Source organism: Oreochromis niloticus, linkage group LG22 (assembly GCF_001858045.2).
Source record: "Oreochromis niloticus isolate F11D_XX linkage group LG22, O_niloticus_UMD_NMBU, whole genome shotgun sequence".
Classification (NCBI taxonomy): Eukaryota; Metazoa; Chordata; class Actinopteri; order Cichliformes; family Cichlidae; genus Oreochromis; species Oreochromis niloticus.
In genome coordinates this window covers 21,470,408-21,495,725 of record NC_031985.2, presented here as the reverse complement: position 1 = coordinate 21,495,725, position 25,318 = coordinate 21,470,408, and the positions used below count along the sequence as shown (strand labels likewise).

The following is a 25,318-nucleotide window of genomic DNA, read 5'->3' as shown; positions in this document are numbered from 1 at the left end:
ATGTGAGGGCCAGCCTCTGTTTTATGCCCCCCGTCAGTCATTGCAGACAGGCAGCTGTCTGCTAATTAGTCTGGCCATGCTCTAAATAATGCATAATTTGCAAATAAGTTCTGGAAAAGTGGACCAAAATGTTTTTATACCATTCTATACGCATATTTCTTTCTTCTTTGCTGTGAAAATTGGTATTTTAACAAGTGGAAGGAGCCCCGCCCTGTGGCAGACTGAGTCTACCCTGCCTCTCGCCATGCGACAGAAACAGTCCAATGGATCTTTTGGGGAAACAAGAAAAACCACATGATAGTGGTTTTTCCACTACAAGTTCAAAGACAGCCTAGCAATAGGCAGGCACAAAACAGGAGACTTCAAATCTGATTGGCTAACCAGGAACAGGTATGACAATTTAAACACAGGTGATACTAATAAGTGCAGGGCAGACATTTAAAAGCAGACAGGTGGACAGGAATAAGGAACAAATTAAACAGGAAAGTAAACAGGAAGTATCCTAAAACCCTTTCAAAATAAAATACATCAAATATCGCTGATAAATATGAAAGCATCAGGCTAGACAACACAACAAGTCAAACCACTGATGCTCACCCTGCTTTCTTCTACATTTATGCTACTGTCACTCTCTATGTTAGCTTTTGCTATTATCCACTAATTGCTGCTCCATATTGGCTGCTCTTCAGCAAAGGTCACACAGTCTTGCTTTCAAATGAATGTTGGATCCATCTCAGAATGACCGCCTCATAAAATCCTCATTATTCACCACACCAGTAATCAGTCATTGTGATTTGCTGCATTGCGTTCCAGCTGATTTTAGCCTGATTAGTCATTTCTCGTTTCGGCCGTCTTTCAACTATGACATCACGCTGTAATCCTTGTCCTGGAGGCGCTGGGAAATTTTCCTGGAATGACTCAAAAGACACAGAGAGCGGTGGCTGCGTTGCACCCGTGGCTGTGTTATTCACTATCAAAAAAGGCAGGCGCAATCAACAAAACCCTTTCCCAGCATCCCCTCCCGTTTGTCTAGACAGGTCACGCCACAAAAACAACAGGGCTCGAATATTAAAACGTTCACATTCCTTTAGTGCTCACAAACTTTTTAATCAACTTTTTTTCTTTGGAATGAAACCGTGGCGGCCCTCAGTGTGGGGGCAGTTTGTTGATCTTTTTAGTTTATTTTCTCATTTCTAGTAAAAGCTGTGTGTTCGTGCGCTCTTGTAAAGCCGTATGTTGCTATCCTGTAGTGGATTAAACAAGGTTGTTTATTTGAGGGCACTGATCTGCAGATATTTTCACTGCTGTAAAAAGATACATTTTAATGGAATCAAGTGGACTTGTTACTTTTTTGTTGCTTGATAAGAACAAAAACCAGGAATTCAAAAAGCTATTAAGTGCTGTAGATGATAATTTTGTTATTGTACTCTAGTGTTATCATCATAGAAGTAGTTGAGCGTTTTAGAGAAAGTCACTTTCTTATAAAGACTTGGATGAAAAGATTCTTACTTATGCTACATTAAGCTACATTAAAAAAAGACACGGTGGGATGGGGGAGTTAGATTGGCTCTTCCCAGTCCCCAAATGTCAGTCTACTCCTTTAAATGAGATGTTTTGCCTGAAAACAGTGAGCGTAATGAATATTTGCCCTCGGGCCTTTGGTTATAGACTTTAAAGGAGTACATTGCAGTGCCTCATAATCCAAAACCAAGGACAATGATCTTACCAGCCATAACATTAAACAAGTGCTGCGAGTGTCTAACATCGCCATTAAAGTAACGAGCAGCAGTTGCATTGCAAAATGAGATATTTTTGTGGGAAATGTGAAATATATTACGATGAGCATTTTACTGATAGATGCTTTTTCAGTATCCAGGTGGTAATTTGTGCTTTTTGAAGCATATATGTTGTTGCACAGTGGTATAAATGGGCTGACAAAGATGTTCCACTAAAAGAAAGAAACACAGACTTACACAGTCTCATCCTTGAGTTGAAATCTTTCTTAGTCCATTTATGAGGAAAATAATCTTGTTAGTAACTCTTTAAGTGTCTTTTAATGAAAATTAATCATCCCCATTTTTTAACCTGTTCTCACAAAAGGAGTAAAGAAGCCTCCATGTGAGCCTCACAAAGAAGGACTTAAAGGGGAACTGATTTTCTGATGTATGCTGATGTTAGACATGGCGAAGTGTCACAGTATGTGGAAGAAATGTCCATGAGTTATAAGCTTCAGACTGCTCTAAACAGACAGTTTTTTCTACTCTTGATTCTGTATAATGTCAGTCAGAGTGGATATCCAGCTCAGATAGAGGAACTGAGGCACACTAAGGTCCAATATGAGCTGTGACTCATGCAAAGCAACTCTAAAAGAGTTCAAGAATAAAATATGGAGCTGGGAATAAGTATAAGATTTGTCTTTTGGGCTGTTAACGTGTTTATTTTCAACTAATCTCAACAACTCATCAGCATCCTGTTGAAACAAAGCCTACACAACAGTGGAAGCAGGCAGAGCTGCTAGCACTGACAAGTCTAATTGGGTTGCCTTGGCGATGTCCGAGCTTTCACATCCCATCAGGTGAAAGGACCAAGGAGACGGTTAACTCTGGATGACTTCCCTGTAAGAGCAGTCGGACTGTCCTTTCATCTACCATAAGAAGAAGCTGCCAGATGAAAATAACACACAGTTGGTGATAAGAGTAAAGGCTCCACGTTGGCTAACATCACAGGAACACCGGGGTAACTAGTTTACAATATACTGGCTCACATGTTGCTTAAGAACATAATTTTTTGAAAATGGAATCTTTATATAACTTTTTGACCATTTTTTTAAATTAATAAAATATTCATTTGCATAGCTGAGTTTGTGTTCTGCAATTTATTTAGGTTTTTCAGGATTTTTCGTGTCCACAGTGAGGCCACAATCTAGGAATTTTCTCCTTTTCAGAGGTCATGAGCCAAAAACCGCAGCCAATTTTAAATGAACCATCTTCAAACCTCAGTGAGGAAACAAAGTAAAAGTACACATAGATAAAACAGGGTCTCAACTGTCTCTCAGTCCTTTTTGAGTTCATATCCTGTAATACTGACCTAATCTGTCTGCAGTGCCACTCACATGGAGGCTGTTCCATCATTTTCACATGAGAGGATATTAGCTCTTTGCAGCCACGGCAGTAACATCTGCGCAGATGCACTCCTGTCTTTTTAAACGACTCTTGGCTCAATACAAAAGTGTCTAATATACTCTGGAAAGACTGAGCTCAACAAGACTCCAAGGATGGTTTACCATGTCCTAATTTGATTAGAGTGCTGCAAAGAATGTGAAAGCAACCTCTGGGAAAATTAAACACAAAGTAGCTTTAAGAGCCCAGATATCTCTCACAGCGGTGAACCACGTGAACCAGGCTGTTTTAGCATGTTCGTTCCTCTGATAGGTTTGACAGGATGTCACATTAGGTACAAGTTAAAACATCAGAAAGCCGTGGTTTCAGTTTTACCGTATACTTGACGTGCCAATGCAACCAGCAGTCATTTTGCATTTCAGTTGAAGTAAATGAAATCTGAAGGATATGAGGTGTAGGTATTTGTTAGAAGTCCCCCAGTATTCTTAATTTTTGTGGGTGAAGTAAAAATCTATTTATGCGACGCCTTTCTTTTTAGTGCTCAGATTGCAACCTATATATAAGACACTGTGATGAATATTTGCCTTGCAGCAACATCTGAGTTCTTTCAGGAATAATAAACTGCACAAATAGATTAATATGTTCAAAACAGTTCAGAGTAATTGTTTGTTATGCACAGGCTTCAAGAGAAAACTGCACAGTGCAGACTACTAAAATTCTAACTACTTACGCTTATCACTGCCATCAGTGAGGAACAATGTGCAGTCTTTCTGCCGATGTAAAGCTGTATCATCCCACTGGGGCTTTTAAAAACTCAATAACCATGTTCCATCATGTTCTTAAGAGCTTCAGTGGAAACGGTTTACTGTCTGGAACACTGCAAAACTGAAAAGTGGGTTTATATGCAAAAACCAATGTAGCTTTTTGTATGATGGTCCTTTTGCCACCTGCTATTTGTTTGGAGTGCTAGTTAAATAGCAAAGTGGACAGATGGTCTAAAAAACGCTGTAAACACTCGTTGTTGTTTGGAGGAGGAGGGATTCTTCATTCTGTGAAAAGTTTTTCATCCAAACTTTCCCCCAGTTTGTTCACTGGTCCAAATCTTCACCTTATGACCTGTTGCTTCTGGCTGAATACAGTGCATATCTCACTTCTGCAAGCAGGAACACAGGCAGGATGTTAGGGTCCCCTGAACAAATATCGCTTAAGGCGCTTTTTGTTAATTATTAATTCTGATCTACTTCCCGCTCCCTCTCTCTGGCTCCTGGAATCATCTCAGGTTGTGATTCAGTGTTTTTTCAGAGTCGATTAATGCAGGCATTTTACTTTCTGATAGTCTAAACCAGGAGAGAGCAGATTATCCAGGCAGCTTAGGTTACTATAGTGACACCTCTAATAAAGGTGAGCCCAGATGAAATGCAAAGCTACCTCATAATAACTGGTAAATCATGCACATTTTCACTAAAGAGCACAGATTTCAGCTTGTGCCTTTAAAACATGTGGTCAAATCAAAGTTGGAACTTCATGTTGTACTGAATGCCACCTTAAAACAGCAATTTGACCCATAAACCCATCAGGGAACTGTTTCCCGAAATCACAAATCATGTAGGCAGTACATTTGTTTTCCCCTTAGACTTCTATATAGCTGGGTTTATTTTTACAGTCAGACCATAGACCATCAGTGTAAAAGATGAACATAGCGTCCAGGTCTGAAAAATGAAGCCAATGCAAAAGTGCCAAAAACCTTCATCAATTTTAGTCAACAGAGATGTTTCATCTGTTTTTTTTAAAAAAAAAACTTCTGGTCCTGTAGGAAAACTGTGTTCGGCTGAGCCCTCCTGCAATTGAGTCATTTTGAGTCATACAAAATAGAACTTTGAGTCCATTAATGGGTTGCAAGATATGTATTTTTACTGGCCAAAACACAACCTGGTCACTGGTGGTGTCACAGTGATACTGGACAAAAAGACCTGGCTTACAGTCTCTGGTCTAATTCATCCCAAAGGTGTTCTATAGGGTTGAGGTCAGGACTCTGTGCAGGCCAGTCAAGTTCTTCCACACCAGATTCACTCATCCATGTCTTTATGGACCTTGCTTTGTGCACTGGGGTACAGTTATGCTGGAACAGGAACCCCACACCAGCAGGATCCCCCCTCCACCAAACTTTACACTTGGCAGAATGCCATCAGACAAATACGGTTCTCATGGCAACTGTCAAACTCAGACTTGTCCATCAGATTGCCAGAAGGAGAAGCATGATTCATCACTCCAGAGAACACGTCTCCACCGCTTTAGAGTCCAGTAGCAATGTGCTTTACACCACTGCATCTGAGGCTTTGCGTCACGCTCGGTGACGTAAGGCTTGGATGCAGCAGCTCAGCAATGGAAACACATTCCATGAAGCTCTCTACACACTGTTGTTGAGCTAATCTAAAAGCCACATGGATTTTGGAGGCCTGTAGTAAGCGATTCTGCAGGAAGTTGGTGACCTCTGCCCACTGCACCTCAGCATCCACTGACCCCAGTCTGTAATTTTACATTAACTACCACTTGTGGCTGAGTTGCTGTCATTTCCAATCTCTTCGCCTTTGTTGTAATACCACTTACTGTAGTAGCTTGCGTATAGTAGCGTGCGTGTAGTAGCGAGGAAATTTTAAAACTGCACTTGTTGCACAGGTGGTATCCTGTCATATTTTTATCATGCAGCACTGATAAAAATAATCAGCTTCATTTTAAACATATATTTCCACTGTGTGGGCTAGATCGCTAGATTGATGTGGCTTTAGCTTCCTGTATGTTTTGCAGCAGTGTTGCATTCCCCTTTTTATGTGATCACAGTTTCACAGCCTGAAACCGAAAGCCTAACTTAAGAGAGAAAGGTAAGAACCACAGATTTAGTCAAACCAGCTAAGGTAAAGAAAGCCTGGCTGTGTACAACTTCCTTTATCTTATACCTCTGGTGATTCTGAGAATAAGAAGAGAGGATTAGCCAGAATATGCTCATTGGTTAATGACTTGTAATTGACAAGTGATTAGCCAATAAGTGTGCAATTTCACAGTCAGACCTGTCCCTCACTCTTAACATCAACCTTCAGAACACAAAGGTGTTGATGACAAAACTCTTCTCCATGCTTCACAGCAGGACCTCATTAACCAGTGGGAGTCATCGGGGTGTGTGCATCCATGTTTGTTTTTTAATACTGTCTATGATCCAGAGTAATCACCCCCTGCTGGCCATTTTTAAAAAATACAAGTTTCAGGCACTTCTACATGGACTTTACTTTTGAGACCCAGCATCTACATCCATCTTTTATGGACAGTCTATGGTACGCACCTTTAGCAATGACATCTGTTGGGGAATGGCAAAACTTTGACAAACCAACAATTAAGAAAATGTATCATACGCAATGATGCACTGAATCCATATTGTGTTTCTCTTACTCTAATAATCAAACATTAGAGCACAGACAACAAGACTCATTTCAAAAAGAGACAATGATTCATGGTTTACTTAAGCTTTGGGTACAGATAACAAAGACAAGCTCCACAACATTTTCTTCAGATGTGCTGGAGTGAGGATTACCCTTAAGGGCAGAATGAACACTGCTTGTATTCAGCAAGGAGCTCTGACACTGCTGTCTGGGTGAAATGAGATGAAGTTGAACCACACAAGGATCAAGTAACAAGACACACTATAAATAGAGAAAAAAAAAAAAATCTGCTCTACTTACAGAGTCATGACAGTTTAAGTCAGATGCGTAAAGCTTTTTATAAAACTATACATTCTGTGATTGGAGAGGCTTTTGGGAGGGGGTGCAAATCAGGCTATTCAATTTATCTCAGATAGCTGAATTCATATTTGCTAAGGCCATATGGCAACATAGGATGTTGAAGATTGTGGCGTTAAGGCAGTAGCATCAATGTAACTAATAGAAAATGATGGACCAAAAATCCACAGCTGGACTTACAATATTTAGGTAGGAATTATGACATCTGTGCTTTAACAGAAAACAAAGATATGGATGTTTGCTACAGGCTGAAGGAGGACAGTGTAACAGATTGTGTTCGGTAAAGGCTACTCTACACTTAAGTTGCAAAGCAATTAGCCTATTTTGAAGAGCACGAAAAAAAGCGGACATCATTCAGCTCCCGGCTCGCTTTTGATCTCCTCCATCCTGCTGTAATGAGCGGCCAGCTCCCGAAGCACGGCTGTCCTGCCCAGGTGATCGTTCCTCCTCTTCTCCATGATCATGTCCTCCAAACTCTGAAACTCCAGCACGTGCGGCTGTTTGCCCGTCATTAATATTTTCAACCTGTAGGGCTGCTTGCCTATGCGTATCTCCCCACCCATTTTGAACTCCCTCTTGCCGAACCTGCACCAGGCTGCAAAACACTCAGAGTTTCTCCAGCTCAGCTCGCGGTCCTTTAATCCCACCTGCTCCATCGCGTTCTGCACCACCATGTCCGGACCCAGCGCTTTGAATTTGTACAGCTCGTTAACAATCCGACATCTCCTCCCTTGACTCGCATCGGTCAGAAAGCTGTTCTTTACCTCGGCTCTGTGCAGGTGCACCACCTGGAAGTCTCCCACATACACCGCCCAGTGCGGGTACTGACCCGTAGCCACAAACTCCACCAGATCACCTGGTTTGCATTTGTTTAGCAGATTCTCTGGGGAGTAAACTTCCAGGTTCACCGACTTTGCGCTCTTCTCGTAAATGCATTCGTCTCTGTTGTAGACGGCGCATTCCACCTCGTCGCGCTGGTCGTACTGTTTCTCTTCCTGATTCGGGTCTTTATCGGAGCCGTCTACCGCGCAGCCGTCCTCCAGCTCGTCGTCGTCGTTGGAAAATATGTAAGAGACGCCGATCCGCGGACCGTCCTCGGCGTCCACGCCGTTGGGGTCCACTGTGGGAACTTCTGCGTAACTTAAATGTGACAGCCTGTCCATCTGGTTCCCCATGCCGCTGCTCACCTGGTAGCGGCTTGTGTAATGTGATCTGATGCCGAAGGCTGTTACCGGTCGCCAAACATCCCAACCATCTGCCACAAAAAGGCTAAAAAAACTTCGTTCTCCCTGCCCTCAGACAGGGTTTTGTCCAAATTACGCATAAGAGTAACTCCGTTTACCGAATGCGCCGATAACCACTCGGTGCCCCATCAACAAGTGGAGTTGGGAGGGAAAAGGCAAACTGCTTACAGATTCGGCGAGGACAAATATCCCTCAGGTGTAGCCTCACCTCCTGTTTCCCTGCGTAAAGTTACGTCCGCCCTCTGTCGCAAAAGAAACGATGAAAGCAAAATCCTCCACAGACACAACGACAGAGCGACGTGTTTGCCTACACACGTAGATATAAGCAGCTCAGGAACTGAGCAGCGTGCCACCGGGTGACTCGGCATCAGCAGGGACTCTCTCCAGCTACACGCAGCGCCGCTTTTAAAGCGGAAGTGCGCGTAATTTTCACCACCGCATCTTTAATATCCGCTCCTGCTCTCTAATGAGCCGTTTTGTTCACTCGGATTCTCAGTTCATGCTCAGACTGACTCATTAAACTGTAAAACAAAATACACAAACATTTTATTCAGTTAGTTGTTTGCAGTCAGGTGGATCTACTTTGAGCCAGTTGGTTATTTTAATTGTAAATATAGTTTTGGAACTGAGGATATATGTATATTTGTGAGAACAAACAGACTAATTTTATGGTCTTTATGATTACTTTTTAGTGCTCTAGTAATTACTGCAGGCACAGTGTCATGGTCTTAACATGTATGTAAGTGTTTGTGATGTTCTTTGATTAGTGGTGTGTATTGGAATGAAAGCAAATCAGTTAGTCAATCAAACTAGATCCTGGAATGATGAATCTATAGATAAGTGACTGATGCCTTGGTACAAATTACCACTGTCCTATAAGGGGACAGCGGTGTGGGGGCGGGGGTCTAACATCTGGAGATATTTTTACAGTTTTGACCACCTGTCTGTCCTTGAATGAGCTGAAGTTGCCAAGTACTTTGCCTGCTATCTCCTGGAGGGACCATAATATTTCCATTATGTTTGTACTGGCTCGTAGAATGCCTGGAGGTGCTCGGTTATGGACTATTTTCTCACCACTGTATCCCTCCGTCGAAAGGAATATGCTCCCCGAAATGGCACACACTGCTGCTGCTGTTGCAGCAACCTCTGTGTGAAAACACCTGTATGTGAAACGGCTTGAGGAACAGGACAGGTGCTGAGGGCTGCGAGCACGCTTGCAGTTTAAAGGAAACAAATGTTACATTATGAAGACGAGAGAGAGACACAAACTTTGCAGGGTGAATGACCCTGAGTGTGACCCCAGTATAGTTTTATGTGCCATTCTGTCCTTGGTGACTACAAATGCAGAGTCACCTATTACAGATTTCTGCAGTTTAAGCAGGTAGAAAGGCCTCATTTAAGGACTCAACAGATTAGCAAGGAGACCTTTGGGCAGCACTCATCCAGACTATCAGGTTAATTAAGAGACTGAGCTTTCGTAGAGCTGCAGAGGATCACATTAAGTTATTTCCCCGTAACCACCGAGTAATCCAGGACGAATGTTTTCCCAGGTTAGTAAGACTGTGGCAGGGTCACAAAGTGCATCTGTAATGCAGATTTTCAGGTCACAACAGTGCCACTGATCGTTAGCACTCCAGATATGGATACAGCACTGTATGTAACTGTAATTCCACTTTTAGCATTACATCAGTACATTTTTTTCTAGTTGAACGAATATAATTAATCTAATCAGGCACAAGAGTTTGTAGACTTGTGACATTTGTGGCCCCCAGATGCTCCCGATGCTCTACTGGAGTATGAGGGTGTGCATGTGTGTCATTGTTTGACTTGATACTGATGCAGCTTGATTCAAAGATCATCTACTTCTGATTTCTCTTGAAATGACGTAAAAATGACAAAGCAGCAGACTGCTGCGTGTAAGAGGCTGGTGTAATTTCACCATTCACAAGCGTTTCATCCACTTCGGCTCAAGTTTGTGCTCATTATGTGAATAAGCACAATTTTTTTCAGGGCTTTTGTGTGTGGCTGTGTGTGCGCGTTTTACTTTCCTCTTATTTCACTCTGACGCCCTGCAGCAGTCTCAGTCTGACACTGCATATGATAGGAGTCTAAAATAACGTGCAGAATGAATTCAACAGATGTATTACACCTTTACAGAGGATGAGGTTTTATATCAACGCAGGCTGAAGGTGTTGGGAAAGAAATAGACTGTTAGAGTGGTGACATGCAGCCTATTTGACCGGTTCTTGGTGCTTCTTATCCTCCGGTGGCATGACCCAGTTTACGCCCCCGGTGCCCCCTGGTAACACTCTGTAATTTGTGGTGCTGGGAAATTACTGGAGCAGGGAGGCCTGGGAGACACACTCAATTAGACAGGGCTCCACCTGTCCGATGGGGACACAGCCAGCCTCAGACTGACACCTTAATCTCCCCCCATCCCCCCCCAAAATTGCAGGCTTTTCATAGCTTTTTCAAAGGCTGCACAAGCAGGTATTCAACAATGCGTTTTTCAGCTCAGTGTCCGTTAAAATCTATGAGGATAGTTGAATATGTGTATACTTGAGGCAGATGGACAGAGCATCCGGACCACTGCGTCTTGCACACCATCTGTTCCACCTGGCTTGGAAAACATCTAATGGCCTACTATGGTGTAATGTGATTGGCCACAAGTCAGAGGGTGTGGGCGGTGGAATCAGTGATTCAAAACCTTCAAAAGTGTACGAGAAATAAAATACACCACTGCAGGATATTTTAATGGAGAGGGGGGGAGGAGAGAGTTTGATCTTATTACATATTTATTTATATTTTCATATACTTTTTACATATTTATCTGTAATAGTATGTAACCGGAGATGAGGCAAGATGGAGAAAAGGATGAAGGAAGGGCATGGTGAAGGAATGTCACTTTCTTCTTCTTTTTTTGTAACCAATGTAATTACAAGATCATGTTTAAATCTGTCAAATAGCCACAGTCCCATTAAACAAGCTACAACAAAGAGTTCCTAAAATACCTGCTGACATATAAAACTAGCATTTTAAACACTGCAGTGGATGTATATCTAAGGGAGGAAGGGGATGGGGGGGTGTATCTGGGACGACTGAGTAACTGCAAGTAGATAACAAACAGGCAGGACTGGGAGGAGACTCTTACTGTGAAAGGTAGGCGTGTATTAAAACACACCTGTGAGGTGTACAATACTCAGGCAACATACTCACAATGGTTTCTACACAGTCATCATGCTTCAAAAGGTCCTTGTGACAGTCGTTTTTTCCCCTATTTTAGCATCACGTTATCAGAAACTACCACAAGTGGGTCAAAAACAGAATGTAGATTCCTTCAAAATAAAAAAAAAATGGAGGGAGAGAGAGCTCAACAAACTGGGTTTCCATTTTAAACGCAATAAAAAAAAGTACTCTATATTCTCAGAGCAACACTGAAAAAATTCACGATAGGCTTCAGACACTTTTTGGGCCATCACATCTCTGAGATGCTGGGCAAAGCATTAGCATTTCCATCCCCTGGGTCTGCAACAGCCTTCACAACAAAGTTGCCTTCTCTCTAGACTACAAACCCCATTTTTTTTTTTCAAAACATGGTGTAAACAGAATCCCCTGGAGAGTGAGCAAGGCTGGCCAAGAGTGCACTGCACAAAAGCTGATCCACAGAGAGACAGAGAGAGCTAGCTGGCAAGCGACAGTGGCAACAGCCCTGGGTCAAACATGCAGAGCTAACTGTTCCCATTCTTTTCAGTTTGGTTCGCTTGGTTAATTTTGTCAAATTCTTGATGATGGCTGGCAGATTTTTTTGATCCGATGTTGGTAATTTTTATTATTTAGACACACTACATTAAATGCATATTAACAATTTAAAAAAAAAAAAAAGAAACTTGTGAGATTTTAAAAAAACAACCCCCCAAAAAAGGAAATAAAAAAATCAGGAGATATGATCCCAGACCTGGTAGTTTTTGATTGGGTGAAAATAATAAGGCAACACCAAAATAAAAGAACAGAGAGAGGAGTAAAAAGAAAATAAATCATTACAAAGAAATAAGGTCTTTGGTGTTCTCTAATGGATTAAAAAAAACTGCAGTTTCTCAGATGCCTTGAATGACACTTTCCTTATGGTGAGCTCTAAAATCACGTGCACACTACTAATGAGCCAACATTTAAAAAAAAAAAAAAAATTAAATGATGTTACACATAAGATTGACAGCAATGAAATGCCCAAATATTGATTACAAGTAAAGAGGAAAGATTTTTTTGTGCAATATTATCATGCATTAGATCACTTAACATGAGACAATACAGGGAGGCAGCGGGGTCTTATCAACCTGGTTAAAGTCCAAAGAATTGGTCCTAGAATATGCATATTGTCAAATGATTCCTGAAGAAGTCTGTTCAACACTTCAATGTTTATTTTATAGGTCTTTTTTTTTTTTTTTTTTTTTTTTAGAACATCTATGCAATATTAACCATTTTACACTCTGCTCTCAAGGGTCACAAAACATCCATCGACTGAAGGGGTGGGGGTGGGGTGGAGTCAGTGGGAAAACAGCGCATTTGTTTCCAGTTAGATGGTCTTCCAGGTTAAATGATGTTTACCTGCATCGCTGTGATATAGTGTGATAATAGCACCACTCCAACAGATAACACTGCCTTGCTACGAATACGAGGAATCACAGAGGGGAGGGAGGGAGGACAGCAAAGAGGGTTGGTACTAGTGTCGATGATTCCTCATACAGTAGGTGAATGACAAAGTGCTGACGGGGCCAATTATCCCATGACTGGATACTGATGGACAAGAAGGCGGGGCTTACGAATGAGGGAGTTTCCTTGTGACTGGATTTAAAGATGCAGGGCTAGAACCACGAACAGGAATTTCCTCAGTGAGACGTGACGCTGCGAAAAGACATTAGCCCCCGTCGTTGGGACGTTGTTTCCTCGTTCCTAAATCTGGAAGTTTTGCTGATGCTTTATGTCAGTTGGTCTTTCTGCAGGGCTGAGATGTCTAGAGGAGGAGGGGCGCGCCCGCTCCATTCCTTCAGCTGCCCGTCCTTGAAGAAGAGGTTGAGGGCGGGCAGGGGACACCGGACTCTGGCGGGGGCTGGCTGAGAGGGTTGGACACGCCGCTGTCCAGGTCAGAGGGCTGGCTGCCATCCTGCCAACACGGGGTCAAAGGTGACAGATCAGAACACCAGGCAGCGATATGAAGGGCAGGGATATATTTTTATAGGAGGAAAAAAGCCGGCAGAAGGGTTCCTGTGTGATTCATGAAACAGCCCGCCATTTCAACCAGTAAATACTGCTGCCATGTCCTTTCGCTTAATCATGTTACCTTCGTGCTGCAACACCCTGATTCAGCTCTGATTACTTCACTTATTTTTTCCTTTGTCTCCAATATGTGTCTTTTCTTTCTTTCTTGCACTAAATGTTCACACAGCTCCACTTCCTGTTTTGCATTGTAATGTTCATGTCTTTAATTGATCACTAAAATTAAATAAACACCAACTTAAAGTGGACCCATTATGCAGTTCCTTATTTTCTGTCACATATGTACTGTTATGATGTTGGATGCTCCTATTACACTTGGCAAAAGCTTCAATTAATGAGGTCAGCGCATGTGTAAGTAATTGGAGAGGGTTGAAAGCACAGCTTACAGACTGCTTAAAACAAAGAGAACAGATACCATTAATATAGTCATCTAAGGGCAACCAATCAGAAGAAAGATGCCTTAATGAGACTAAGGGGCCATATCAAGGCCAAATAGAAATAAATAGAGATTGTTATTAAAATGTGAATGAAATCAGCACAACAGGTCTGTTTGAAGGTTTTTCCTTAAACTAGCTGTGGGTCAGCTGGGCAAGTGAACAACAGTGTTCATGAAGAGTGTGAACGTGTGTTTAAAGTGGTGAATAAGAATCACTGTAAAGTACTGAGGTTAAAAGTAATAACAGTTGTTAATTATGCACAGAACTGAACCCTTCCTTAGTTACACTGCAGTCAGTCTGCATTCAGTTTCTTCTTCACTCACCTTTTTTCACTCCCTATGCATCTGTATGCCATTTTTATATGTCATTAACTTTTATCTCCTCTTTTATAGTGTTTGTTTTGTCCTCGTCTCTAAGCTCTGCTCTTTCCCTTTTCTTTCCCCTCTGACCCTCCAACCAATCACAGAAGATGGTTGCCACTCCCTGAGCTTGGTTATGCTGGAGGTCTCTTCCTGTTAAAGAGAGTTCTTCCTTTCTACTTCTGCCAAGTACTGCCTACAGGGAATCACCTGATTGTTTGGGGTTTAATGTTGTAGGGTCTTACCACACAATTTAAAGCAACTTGAGGAGACTGTTCTGAATTGACGATATATAAATAAATTGAAAATGAATTTTAAAATATTTTCTCAAACAATGCTTAAGTATTAACATTAATTATGCTAAAACGACATATTTATATTTTTACCACATTGTATTTTACTGTTACAACTATAATATTTATTTCTGTCTCATAAGGACCACGTGGCTCGTGTCTTGACTGGACATTTGAATGGAATATCAGTCTGGGACGCTTTATAGATACAAACTGTGGCGATCGGAATCGGTTTAAACAGTTTATCAAAATAAATGGATAAATTATTGCCAACCTGATATTTGCTCTTTTCACTGGGCAAGACTTTTACTTTTGAGCAGGATTTCTTAAGTGGACACCCGAAGAAACAGCAAAGGGATTTTACCTGGAATGACTGAACGAAGCTCAACACCTTGAGTGACAGTTTTCGGCTCGAGTGGAGTAGCTCTTGAAGGCTGAAACAACAACAAATCTTTAGTCGAGCATCAACACACGTCAACACTCCTGTCAAAGTTTTTATATAAAAGTTAAGCTTTAGAGGATGCTGCCTGATTTTGGTTTTTACCTCTCGTTGCTGCAGAGCTTGTGTGAAGCAATCTTTCGACACACTTTGCGGTTGAGCTCAGAGCTGAAGAGGGGCATGCCAAAGCACAGTTCAAGAGGGACCCACTCGTCTTCAGATGAAAGGGCTGAGGGGGGAAAAAGAGATTGTCAAGGGAGAGATGGACACAAATTACAACAGAAGACACTGACAAGAGCATTTTGGTTTTGAATTTAGCATGAAGGCCTCTGTCACACTTTAGCTTTAGCTCTTAGAATCTTCCCAAACACTTTCAACTAACAAACATCTGATTAAATACTACTGGAGATATTCTAATTAAAAATAACACACACTTACTGTCCGTCTTTCCTTTGCCTTCACCGTTGTTCTCCTCTGTCACAAGCTCAAAGGACTCAGTGCTGCCATTAGTGTCCAAGCCTCCACCTAGATGGGTGTCTCCTGGAAGAGAAGTAATAAAATCTAAGTCACAGTTAAGGCTTTTGAGTGTTGTTTGTGGGTAAATGGTAAGAGCTAGATTAAAGCCTGTAGGGCCTTCAACTGAGAAGCTTTTTTAAAATCACTTCTTGCCATTTGCTGGATTTACATTGAAATTTAATCTGTTAAAAATCAGACCTGCAGTGTTGTATCTTTAACTTGGCGCGTTAAATGAGATTTGTAATCATTTACATCAAGATTCAATCAGCTGATCTGAAGGTAAAGGCTAAAAGTGTTCGATCCGTATGCATTAGCAAAGGCAATCACAATAAAAGAAACAATTCTGCAGACAAACAGCATAATTAAACTGGACTATGAGCGATATTTATCCAATCTGCACCATTAGTGCTATTATGGCCATCGCAGGTAAGGGCACCACTGCTAGTTCAACCCAGCATGCTTTCCATCCAGCGCCCTCACATGCACAGCATTAAAAAAAAGTGCACGTGCGAGCTCTCGTTACCTCTGCACTCAGTGCTGTCGCTGGGCCTGCGGCGGTGCCTGTTGTTGGAGTTGAGCATGGTGATGTAGCCACACTGGTGCTCCAGATCCACATGCTCCTTCAGCTTCTGCAGTGCCTTGTGCACACACATGTTGGAGTAGGAGAACTCTGCACAAAAGGCACACAACACATAGAGTGGGATCATGTTAAACACCAAAAGGGGCAAAGCTCATACTCAAAATGACACGATGCAAAGATACGGCCACAATTTATCCGCTGCATGAGGCTGTTATGGACTGTGTTTATTCATTTGTTCTGTTACATTTGTTCAGTAAGCACATTAGGAGGATGAGACTTAAATGGTACTTTTAAGCAAATGCACAAAGAGAGGGATTTTACAGGATTCAAAACCTAACAGTGTTTGATGAGTTAAAACCCTCAAAGCTGAAAACAGTGAATGTTTGAGTCAGCAGAGAAAAGATCACAGTTTGAAGGTATGCTTGTCATTTATGCACACCCTGCCAGTGAAATCAGAATCAGAATCAGAATCAGAAACTTTATTGTCATTGTCACCGGTACAACGAAATTAAGAAAGGTCCCCGATCATTGCGTCATCCCTAACAATATCAGAAAATAAATAAAACAATAAAATTTCAATAAATAAAATAAACAAAATAATAAATAAAATAAACAAAATACTTAAAATACTAATAAGACATATCAGTAAACATTCACATACATTCCCACATACATGCCTCAGACAGCGAATGGATTAACACAAGAGTGGCGTGATGGACATTATTTTGCAGTATTCAGGTGTGTTATTGCGGTTGGATAAAAGCTGTGTTTGAGTCTATTGGTCCTTACACTGATTGCCCTGTACCGTCTGCCTGAGGGCAACAGTTCAAACAGGGAGTGACCAGGATGTGAGGTGTCTTTAATGATGTTTTGGGCCTTTTTAAGACAGTGGATGTTGTGTAGAACTTCCAGTGTGGTGAGAGGGCAGCCAGTGATCTTTTGGGCAGTGTTAATGATCCCTCGTAGTGCTTTCCTCTGAGCTCCTGTGCAGCTAGTGTACCATATGCAAATGCAGTAGGTTAGAACACTCTCAATGGTGGCTCTGTAGAAGGACACCAGCAGTCTTTGTGTGATGTTATTCCTCCTGAGAATTCTCAGGAAGTACAGTCTCTGTTGGGCCTTTTTATGCAGCTCGGAGGTGTTCACACTCCAGGAAAGGTTCTCCTCTATATTGACTCCCAGGAAGCGGAAACTTGCCACCCTCTCTACGCAGTCCCCATTAATGAATAGTGGTTGGATCTCTGCCTTTTTCCTTCTGAAGTCTATTATGAGTTCTTTGGTTTTTGAAGTGTTGAGGAGGAGGTTATTGGCCTTACACCATGACGTCAGCTGCTCCACCTCGTCTCTGTACATAGACTCGTCACCCTTGGAAATGAGCCACACCACAGTGGTGTCGTCTGCGAATTTCACAAAGATGTTGCTGTGGTGGCGAGGAGTGCAGTCGTGTGTGTAGAGAGAGTAGAGCAGTGGACTGAGAACACAGCCCTGGGGTGAGCCAGTGCTGAGACTCAGGGCTGAGGATGTGTGATGGCCAACTCTGACTCTCTGTCTACGGCCCGAGAGGAAGCTATAGATCCACGTGCAGGTGCTGTATGGAAGCCCCAGGTCTTGTAGCTTGGCCCCCAGTTTGTGTGGGAGGATGGTGTTAAAAGCTGAGCAGTAATCCACGAAGAGCATCCGCACGTAGCTCCCATGCTCTTCCAGGTGTGTTATGGCAGCATGGAGTGCTGTGGCTACAGCGTCTTCCGTGGACCGGTTTGCTCTGTAGGCAAACTGGTGTGGGTCCAGGCTGCGGGGCAGTGCTGCTGTGATGTGTCTGCGGACCAGCTTCTCAAAGCATTTCATTACCACTGGGGTGAGTGCCACCGGTCTGTAGTCATTCAGGCCAGTGATGTGGGGCTTTTTAGGCAAGGGGACTATGGTGGAGGACTTCAGGCAGAGAGGGACAGTCGCCTGTGCGAGGGATTTGTTGAAGATCCTGGTGAAGATCCCAGCCAGCTGTTCTGCGCAATCCCTCAATATTCTACCTGGCACACCGTCAGGACCCGCCGCCTTCATCGAGTTAACAGCTTGCAGCATGCGCCTCACCTCGTGCTCTTCCAGGATGAGGGTGGTGCTGCTGTGGGCGGCGTGTTGCTGCTGTGGCTCCAATACCACCGGTGCCATGGTCTCAAAGCGGGCGAAGAAGATATTCAGCTCCTCCACCAGCGCCAGGTCACCTTCCGCAGCTCCGAGATTGATCTTATAGTTGGTTAGATGCTGGATGCCTTGCCACACCTGCCGGCTGGTGTTACTCTCCAGATGGTCCTCAATCCTCCTCCTATAGTCCCCCTTCGCCTCTCTGATGCGAAGTATACCAATGCTGATATATCATTAGTGTATAATACAGTATAACAGTATTATCAGTTAGCAATTTAAGGCTGTAAACCAAGGACTGTGTCCTCCATGTTTATTGGTGCTGTAACTCATAGAGAAATAATTAACATTGTGAAAACATTTAAAAATAAAAAGTCCACTGACTGTTTTGGTATTGACATGATATTAATTAAAAGTATTATAGAATATATAGTGCAACCTTTCGCATACATTTGTAATCTGTCCTTTCGAACTGGTGTGTTTCCCTCACAAATGAAAATAGCAAAAGTTATTCCAATCCATAAAAACGGAGAGAGATGTCAGTTTACCAATTACAGGCCAATATCACTACTCCCACAGTTCTCAAAAATTTTAGAAAAGTTATTTGTTAATAGACTTGATAAATATATTGAGAAGCATAATCTCCTAAGTGATAACCAATATGGCTTTAGAGCGAAAAGGTCCACTTCGATGGCAGTGATGGAACTTGTAGAAGGGATATCTAATGCAATAGATAATAAGGAATATACCGTTGGTGTTTTTATAGACTTAAAAAAGGCGTTTGATACAATTGATCATTCTATATTAATGAATAAACTAGAGAGATATGGCATAAGAGGGATAGCATACAAGTGGATGAAAAGTTACCTGGATGACAGATGTCAATATGTTGAAATCAATTGTGTAAAATCTAAGCAGTTGAAGGTAACTTGTGGTGTTCCTCAGGGCTCTGTGCTGGGCCCTAAATTATTCATATTATATATAAATGACATAAGTAGTGTTTCCAAATTGTTAAAATGTGTATTGTTCGCTGATGATACCACTCTGTATTGCTCAGGTAAAAACCTAGAACAGCTTCTGACTACAGTGGAAAAGGAGTTAAATATATTAAAAAACTGGTTTGATATAAATAAGTTATCGTTAAATATAAAGAAAACAAAATTGATTATTTTTGGCACTAGACAAATGAAAAATGTATCTAAAATCAGGGTTAATGGAATTGAAATTGAAAGAGTGTACGAAAATAAATTTCTTGGAGTGATAATTGATGATAAGCTGAGTTGGAAGTCTCATATAAACCATGTGAAAACAAAAATGTCAAAAAACATTGCTATTCTCTACAAAACAAAGCATGTCCTGAACAAGAAATCATTATACACACTTTACTGTTTTCTGTTGCTTCCATATATGACTTATTGTCTGGAGATATGGGGTAATGCATATAAAACAAATAACTCTTCCTATTTTCAAGTTACAAAAAAGAGCTATAAGAATTATACATCAATCAAACTATATAGAACCACTAACATTTTGTTTATTAATCTGAATACCCTGAAATTTTATGATTTAGTTGAATATAAAATGGCACAGATAATGTATAAAGCACAAAATAACTTGCTTTGCCGCAGTATTCAGAAGCTGTTTAAAGTCAGAGAGAGTCAATATGACTTAAGGGGAACAGATTTCTTTAAAAAAAACAAGATAAGGACAAACATAAAGCAGAGATGTGTTTCTGTTAGAGGAGTTAACCTGTGGAATAGTTATGACAGTGATTTAAAACGGTGTAGTTCATTTTCCTTGTTTAAAAACATGTTTAAAAATAGAGTATTAGAAAAATATATAAATCAAGAATGAAAAGAGCAAAAATAATAATACTGAAACTCTTGATTGTTTTGCTTTGATGTAGTTACTTATCTAAGGTGGAATGTTTTTTTGTTTTGTTTTGTTTTGTTTGTTTGTTTGTTTGTTTGTTTGTTTGTTTGTTTGTTTTTGCTTTGCTTTGTTTTATTCGTTGCTTCGAGCCCTGTGTACAGGAGCTGCATGCAAAAAGATCTTTTGTTAAAAGGGTTGGCGTAATAAGCAAATGCTTCAGCCAATACCTTTTGATTAGCCTTGTCTCGTGCTTTCTTGCTTTGTGGTAATCTTTATTCTGTATTCACTGAGATATTTGAATGCTAATCAATAAATCAATCAATCAAACAATCAAGGACACATTGCTACACTTTACCTAATCTCTCTGTAATGTTAGGAAATGCAAACACGCAACTAGAAAGACGTGAATACGTTTTATTTTTATGTAATCATTTAATGTTCAATGGCAGCCCTTTTAAGCTACATTCAGAGTCACCTTTAAAGAGGACATCAGTAGTAGAGAGACCATCCTTTACATTTAAAAGTAGCCTTTCAGGGTGGTTCTGATATCTGATCCAGATTCCCTCTATGCATCTTACACCACAGGTTTTCTGGCTATGAGTCACTGAGTCCACCAAAAGCAAACTGAAGACTTTGTACATTTCCTCTTCCTTTGGAACACGTGAACCCACGGCCAGATTAGGAGCACAAAAAATGAGCAGATGGAAAAAGCCATATTTCACAACATCAATAAAAACTTAAAATGGCCTCATATCTGAGGTTTTTATTGTGTTAAAATCTATTTTTGAAATGTTTATATCCTATTGAAATATGCTGAATTGTAGGATGGGGTTCTATTCTGCGCCATGAATAGCCATAGGAAATCAAATACAGAGTCTGCGAGGCCTCCTAATCTCCAATCTGTGGGTTTGAGTTTTCCGTTTCTGGAGAGAATAGTACCGTGTCAAGAATACTATCGTGAAGCAAATTCATGGTTTCATATTTTCTTATGAGAAAAACCCTTTTCTCCTGTTATTTCACTCTCACCTCTCATTCTTTGACAGCCACAGCTTTGTCTGCATAGGTACACTTATGGTTCGCCAATGTTTAGCAGTGTTTTTTAAACTAGGTTGATTTATACAAACACAGACATCTTTAAATCAAAAATAAAAATAAAATGCTTTGATTTCTGTAAAATAAGACAACACAGATTCAGCATGTGGGACAGTAGCGCCTCTGTGCAAAGTCAGTCTCCAAAGGTCCATTTTGAGCCAAGAAAATGTCACTTTTTTAACATTTTGTCTGACTAAGTAAAACAGGCTATTCTTCATTTGAAAGTTGCTATATCAAAACAATAGTTTATGCACAGACAGCTTCTTACCTCCCTTCAGATCCTCCTCATCAAAAGGGAATGGGATGTGCACCGTTTCTCCATGCCCATGCATACCATGACCCTGTGGATTACATGCACACGTAGTTTAAATTACAAACAGTGCACATTTATACACAAACACAGCAAGAGTTGGTACAACACGTACAAAAATTTCATCATTAAATTAATATTAAGTTAAATAATCTGGTATTAAAGGCAATATTTTATCCTCTCAACTTAAATGAGCTTTAAGACAACGACGTAGAAAAATCAGCCTCATCTGTGTGAGTTTACCTGGATGAGAACAGCAGAGTGTGTGAGGGCATCGTTAAGCATTGTCAGCACATTGGACGTAGGGACCACTCCGGGGTCGTGACCCCAGGAAGTTATCAATAACCTGTCATAGACCTGAAGAGAGAGAAATGGTTCATTCAGCAATGCATAACTTCACTCATCATCAGATCTTTCCAAAGCAGCTTTCAACAAACTGGACACTGAAAAAATAATATTAAGAAAACCACATTTTATTTAACATAAAGCTTTATAAATCATAATAAATTCTAATAAATGATAGTAGATGTGTAAAAGTGGAGATAGGTTTGCAATTTTACACTTCCTTTTGCCCCAAAATAGCTTTATTGTTTATGTAAATGTAAATACAGGTTTCTACATTGTCAAGAGATGTACTCTAAGGCACTTCTTCAGCTGAGAATCAGAGAGGAGAAACACAAAGTTTTACTTGCATGCAAGGGCAGCCACAGAGCACCCACACTTGGAGTGAGGGCTCCGAGACTCGCGCTCTGCCACTGCCCTGGTCTTTATTTATACACAAGAAGAGTAATACAACAGTGAATACGTTTGTTCAGTGGAATGTTGATGCGTGAGCATGTGCGGATATGTGTGTGTGTGTGTGTGGCGTGTGTGCGTGTGCCAGGAGAGGCTCCTCTACCTGGTACAAAGTGAAACTGCTTATTAAGCTCTTATCTAGCAGGTACTGCTCCTTCCCTGCATGATAACGGGTCACAGTGAATCAAAACAGTCTGAGTTATAAAGAGGTCATCATGCAGTATTCTATCATATGCAAACTTATATTATTAAAAGATTATACTGACTACAATTTTCTATTGACATACATGTAGGACAGCATCTCAGTTGAACCATTTCTGCCAGTTTTTTGTTTAATTTAGAAAATCAAAAAACAAAAAAGAATAAGAGGAAACATGATTTTCTTCTAGTTCAACTGTCATGCCATCTTGTCAACCTCCCACTAGGTCAATATTAGCTGGTTAAATTAATTAAGGTTCCACCCTGCTGCTGATTTTACATGCCAAGGATTTTGTTTGGCTCTCTCAAACTGAGAGAGAGCTTTTAGATGAAATTAAGGTGTTATTCTCATGTCTCTGGTTAATTATTTTCACTCCATAAGTGACTTATGGACTGAAATTGTTTAAATGTGTAAGTTCCTGCACTGCCATTAGAACGCAGAGCGAACAAACAACCAACTCCACAGTGAAGAGCACAGTTCCTCCACCCTTCACTCTTCAATGACAATCTCAAGCTGGCCCAGTCTCTCCTTTGATCAACAGACTCACACACAGGGCTCAACACCAAACAGCACTTCAGACTTTGCAGTCTGTGTCACTTCATCAGCCTCTCGTTTCATTATGGAGGAATTCTGCCCGACTCTTCTTTACAACGTTGTTTCAGCTCATTGAGATTTATGGATATTTATTTATGCACAGCTCTCTTAAGGTCCTATATTTCAATCAGCTTGAAGTCTGGACTTTGACTGGGTCATTGCAGCACATTGATTATTTTCTTTTTCAGTCATTCTGTTGCAGATTTCCTGCTGCGCTTGGGAACATTGTCCTGTTACATGACCCAATTTCAGCCAAGCTTTAGCTGTCAGACAGTTTCGCATCTGACTCTGGAATAGTTTGCTACAGAGGAGTTTATGGTTGATTCAGTGACTGCAGGGTGCCCACGTCCTGTAGCTGCAAAACAAGCCCCGATCATAACTTCTCCACCACTGTGCTTGACAGCTGGTATGACCTGTTTGGTGCTGCCATGTCCCCTCTCTCTCTCGCTAGTCATTTTCTAACTGTACCATCATAAACACTTAACATGTTAACTGCGGCCTGCAGAGTCTGAGATTTAGCTCTTGGGTTTTTTAAATTCTCTGAGCTTTGCACGCTGTGCCCTGCGAGGGAATTTGCTGGGACATACTATACTCTCCCCAAAGGGCTGTGACACTGCACACTCCAGAATGCTTCAGACCAGCAAGCTGCCAAAACTTCAGCTTTTATGAATACACTCACACTTGCTGATGATCAGTTAATCAAGTGCATTTGATTAGCAGCACCTGGCTCCAACTTACCCTCTTATCACCTGTGAAAGCAGTAAGAGTGTACTCAGTTTTTCACAGGACTGTGAGATTGTTTTAAGGCAAAAATCCCGTAAAAAGTTTTCTTATTTACCCCCACAAGCCTCTACTCCATGTGTTATTCCAGCTTGAGATAACCTGGTTCTCCTATGGAAACTCTCTGTCCTTCCACAGTCAATTTGAAATTCCCAAAAATTAAAAAAATGCTTTCACATGATTCTCATTACATGTTAAGTGTTAGCCCTGCAACAGACTGTCAACCTGCTAGCTGGCTGGCTGGATGGATGAAGCTGCAACATTTCTACTTTCTTACCTCTCCTAGTTAGCTTTTGCCTTAAAACTAGGTCATTAGTGTTACAATGACCCTATGAAAATATTTTGCAAGTTTTCTGAACCTATTGAAACACCAACAAATTAAATTACATGGTGCAAAAATACATGCATGCAAGCTATGGTCTAATAGATCCATTTGCATGACATTACACATCTTTCCCTGAGAATTTAGTGTATCAAGTCATCATTAGGTCCTTGTCTCACAATCGCAGTGCTATTAAAACAAATCCCACGACCAGTGGGAAGCCTTTGAAGAGAAAAATGCAGGTTTACAGTGAGATATGACCAAGGTCCACGAGAGTCTTTGTTTAGAAAAGAGCTGATTACCCGTCCTTCCAACTCACTGAAGGTCAAAGATTTGAGAGGGTAGGTTGTAAAAAGATAAGTGAAAATGTGATCCAGCCAACTGTTGGTCCAACACAGTACTGCTGTTTTTTTAATCTGACTAGACCGTGTCTCTACGCCTGTGACTTACACACCTGATTAATCATTAGTTTGGACAAACCTGGAAAATGTCCGGCAGTTTACGGAGCCTGGAGCCTTTGGAGAGCAGCAAAGACGGCGGGCCTTGGCCAGTCACATGATACAGGTACAGCTTGAACCAGATGGAGCTCACCTCAGGGATGGCTGGGCCAATGTGCTACAAGGAGAAACAAATACACACACGCACTCATACATAAGTTTACAGGAGCAGAACTAACGCATGCACACTGGGCAGTTTTCCCATCTCATTCCTCGCATAAACTCACACTTCACATCAACCAAAAAAATAACACAGGCGCATGAGAATAATTTCGTCCGTGTTGTTCTTCTGTCTGAGGGGAAACTGAAGCTGCTATTAGAGACGTGAGAAGAAAACAAAGACAAGAATTTGGTAAATTCCACTTCACTGAATCGCAGCAGTGTTAGAATAAGCAGCAGCGTGAATGGCACAACAAGAGTTTAACTTCTTTCCCTCTGTCTCTCTGAGCTCAGCTAGAAAGCTGGAGTGTGGCCAGGCAGAGGAATTACTGGTGAGCCTCGCCTCCTTTCCTTCCCTCTTCTCTTTGTGTAGCCTTGTTGTTGGGGCAACTGCAGGCTGAGCACTCGGAGCACACACACAATCACAAATCAATCCCGAGCGCATGAGTGTGTACACTATAAGAGCAGGCAAACACAACCAAACGGACAAACTCATTAACTGTCAGCTACAACACA

At 41.3% G+C, this 25,318-nt stretch overlaps 2 protein-coding genes across 3 annotated transcripts in view; both read right to left on the bottom strand.

Moving 5' to 3' along the window:
• Positions 1-6,306: 6,306 nt before the first annotated feature.
• Positions 6,307-8,569, bottom strand: lratd2a (LRAT domain containing 2a). Its single transcript, XM_005478547.4, has one exon. It carries the CDS (start codon positions 8,080-8,082, stop codon positions 7,258-7,260), a length of 825 nt encoding a protein of 274 aa, XP_005478604.1. The 5' UTR covers positions 8,083-8,569; the 3' UTR covers positions 6,307-7,257.
• Positions 8,570-12,431: 3,862 nt separating this feature from the next.
• Positions 12,432-25,318, bottom strand: part of fam91a1 (family with sequence similarity 91 member A1) — a 29,930-nt gene continuing 17,043 nt past the window's right edge. For both annotated transcript variants that reach the window (XM_003444148.5, XM_005478546.4), the window contains exons 17-24: positions 24,627-24,761; positions 21,700-21,813; positions 21,415-21,487; positions 15,990-16,136; positions 15,389-15,490; positions 15,056-15,179; positions 14,876-14,945; positions 12,432-13,309 (exon numbers count right to left, since the gene is read on the bottom strand). In XM_003444148.5, coding sequence (XP_003444196.2) covers positions 13,193-13,309; positions 14,876-14,945; positions 15,056-15,179; positions 15,389-15,490; positions 15,990-16,136; positions 21,415-21,487; positions 21,700-21,813; positions 24,627-24,761 — 882 coding nt within the window. In that variant the 3' untranslated portion in view covers positions 12,432-13,192. The remainder of the gene's footprint in view (positions 13,310-14,875; positions 14,946-15,055; positions 15,180-15,388; positions 15,491-15,989; positions 16,137-21,414; positions 21,488-21,699; positions 21,814-24,626; positions 24,762-25,318) is intronic.

What these genes read in the sequence shown, in the direction of transcription:
- lratd2a (XM_005478547.4), bottom strand. Translation starts at nt 8,082, where the DNA reads ATGGGGAACCAGATGGACAGGCTGTCACATTTAAGTTACGCAGAAGTT.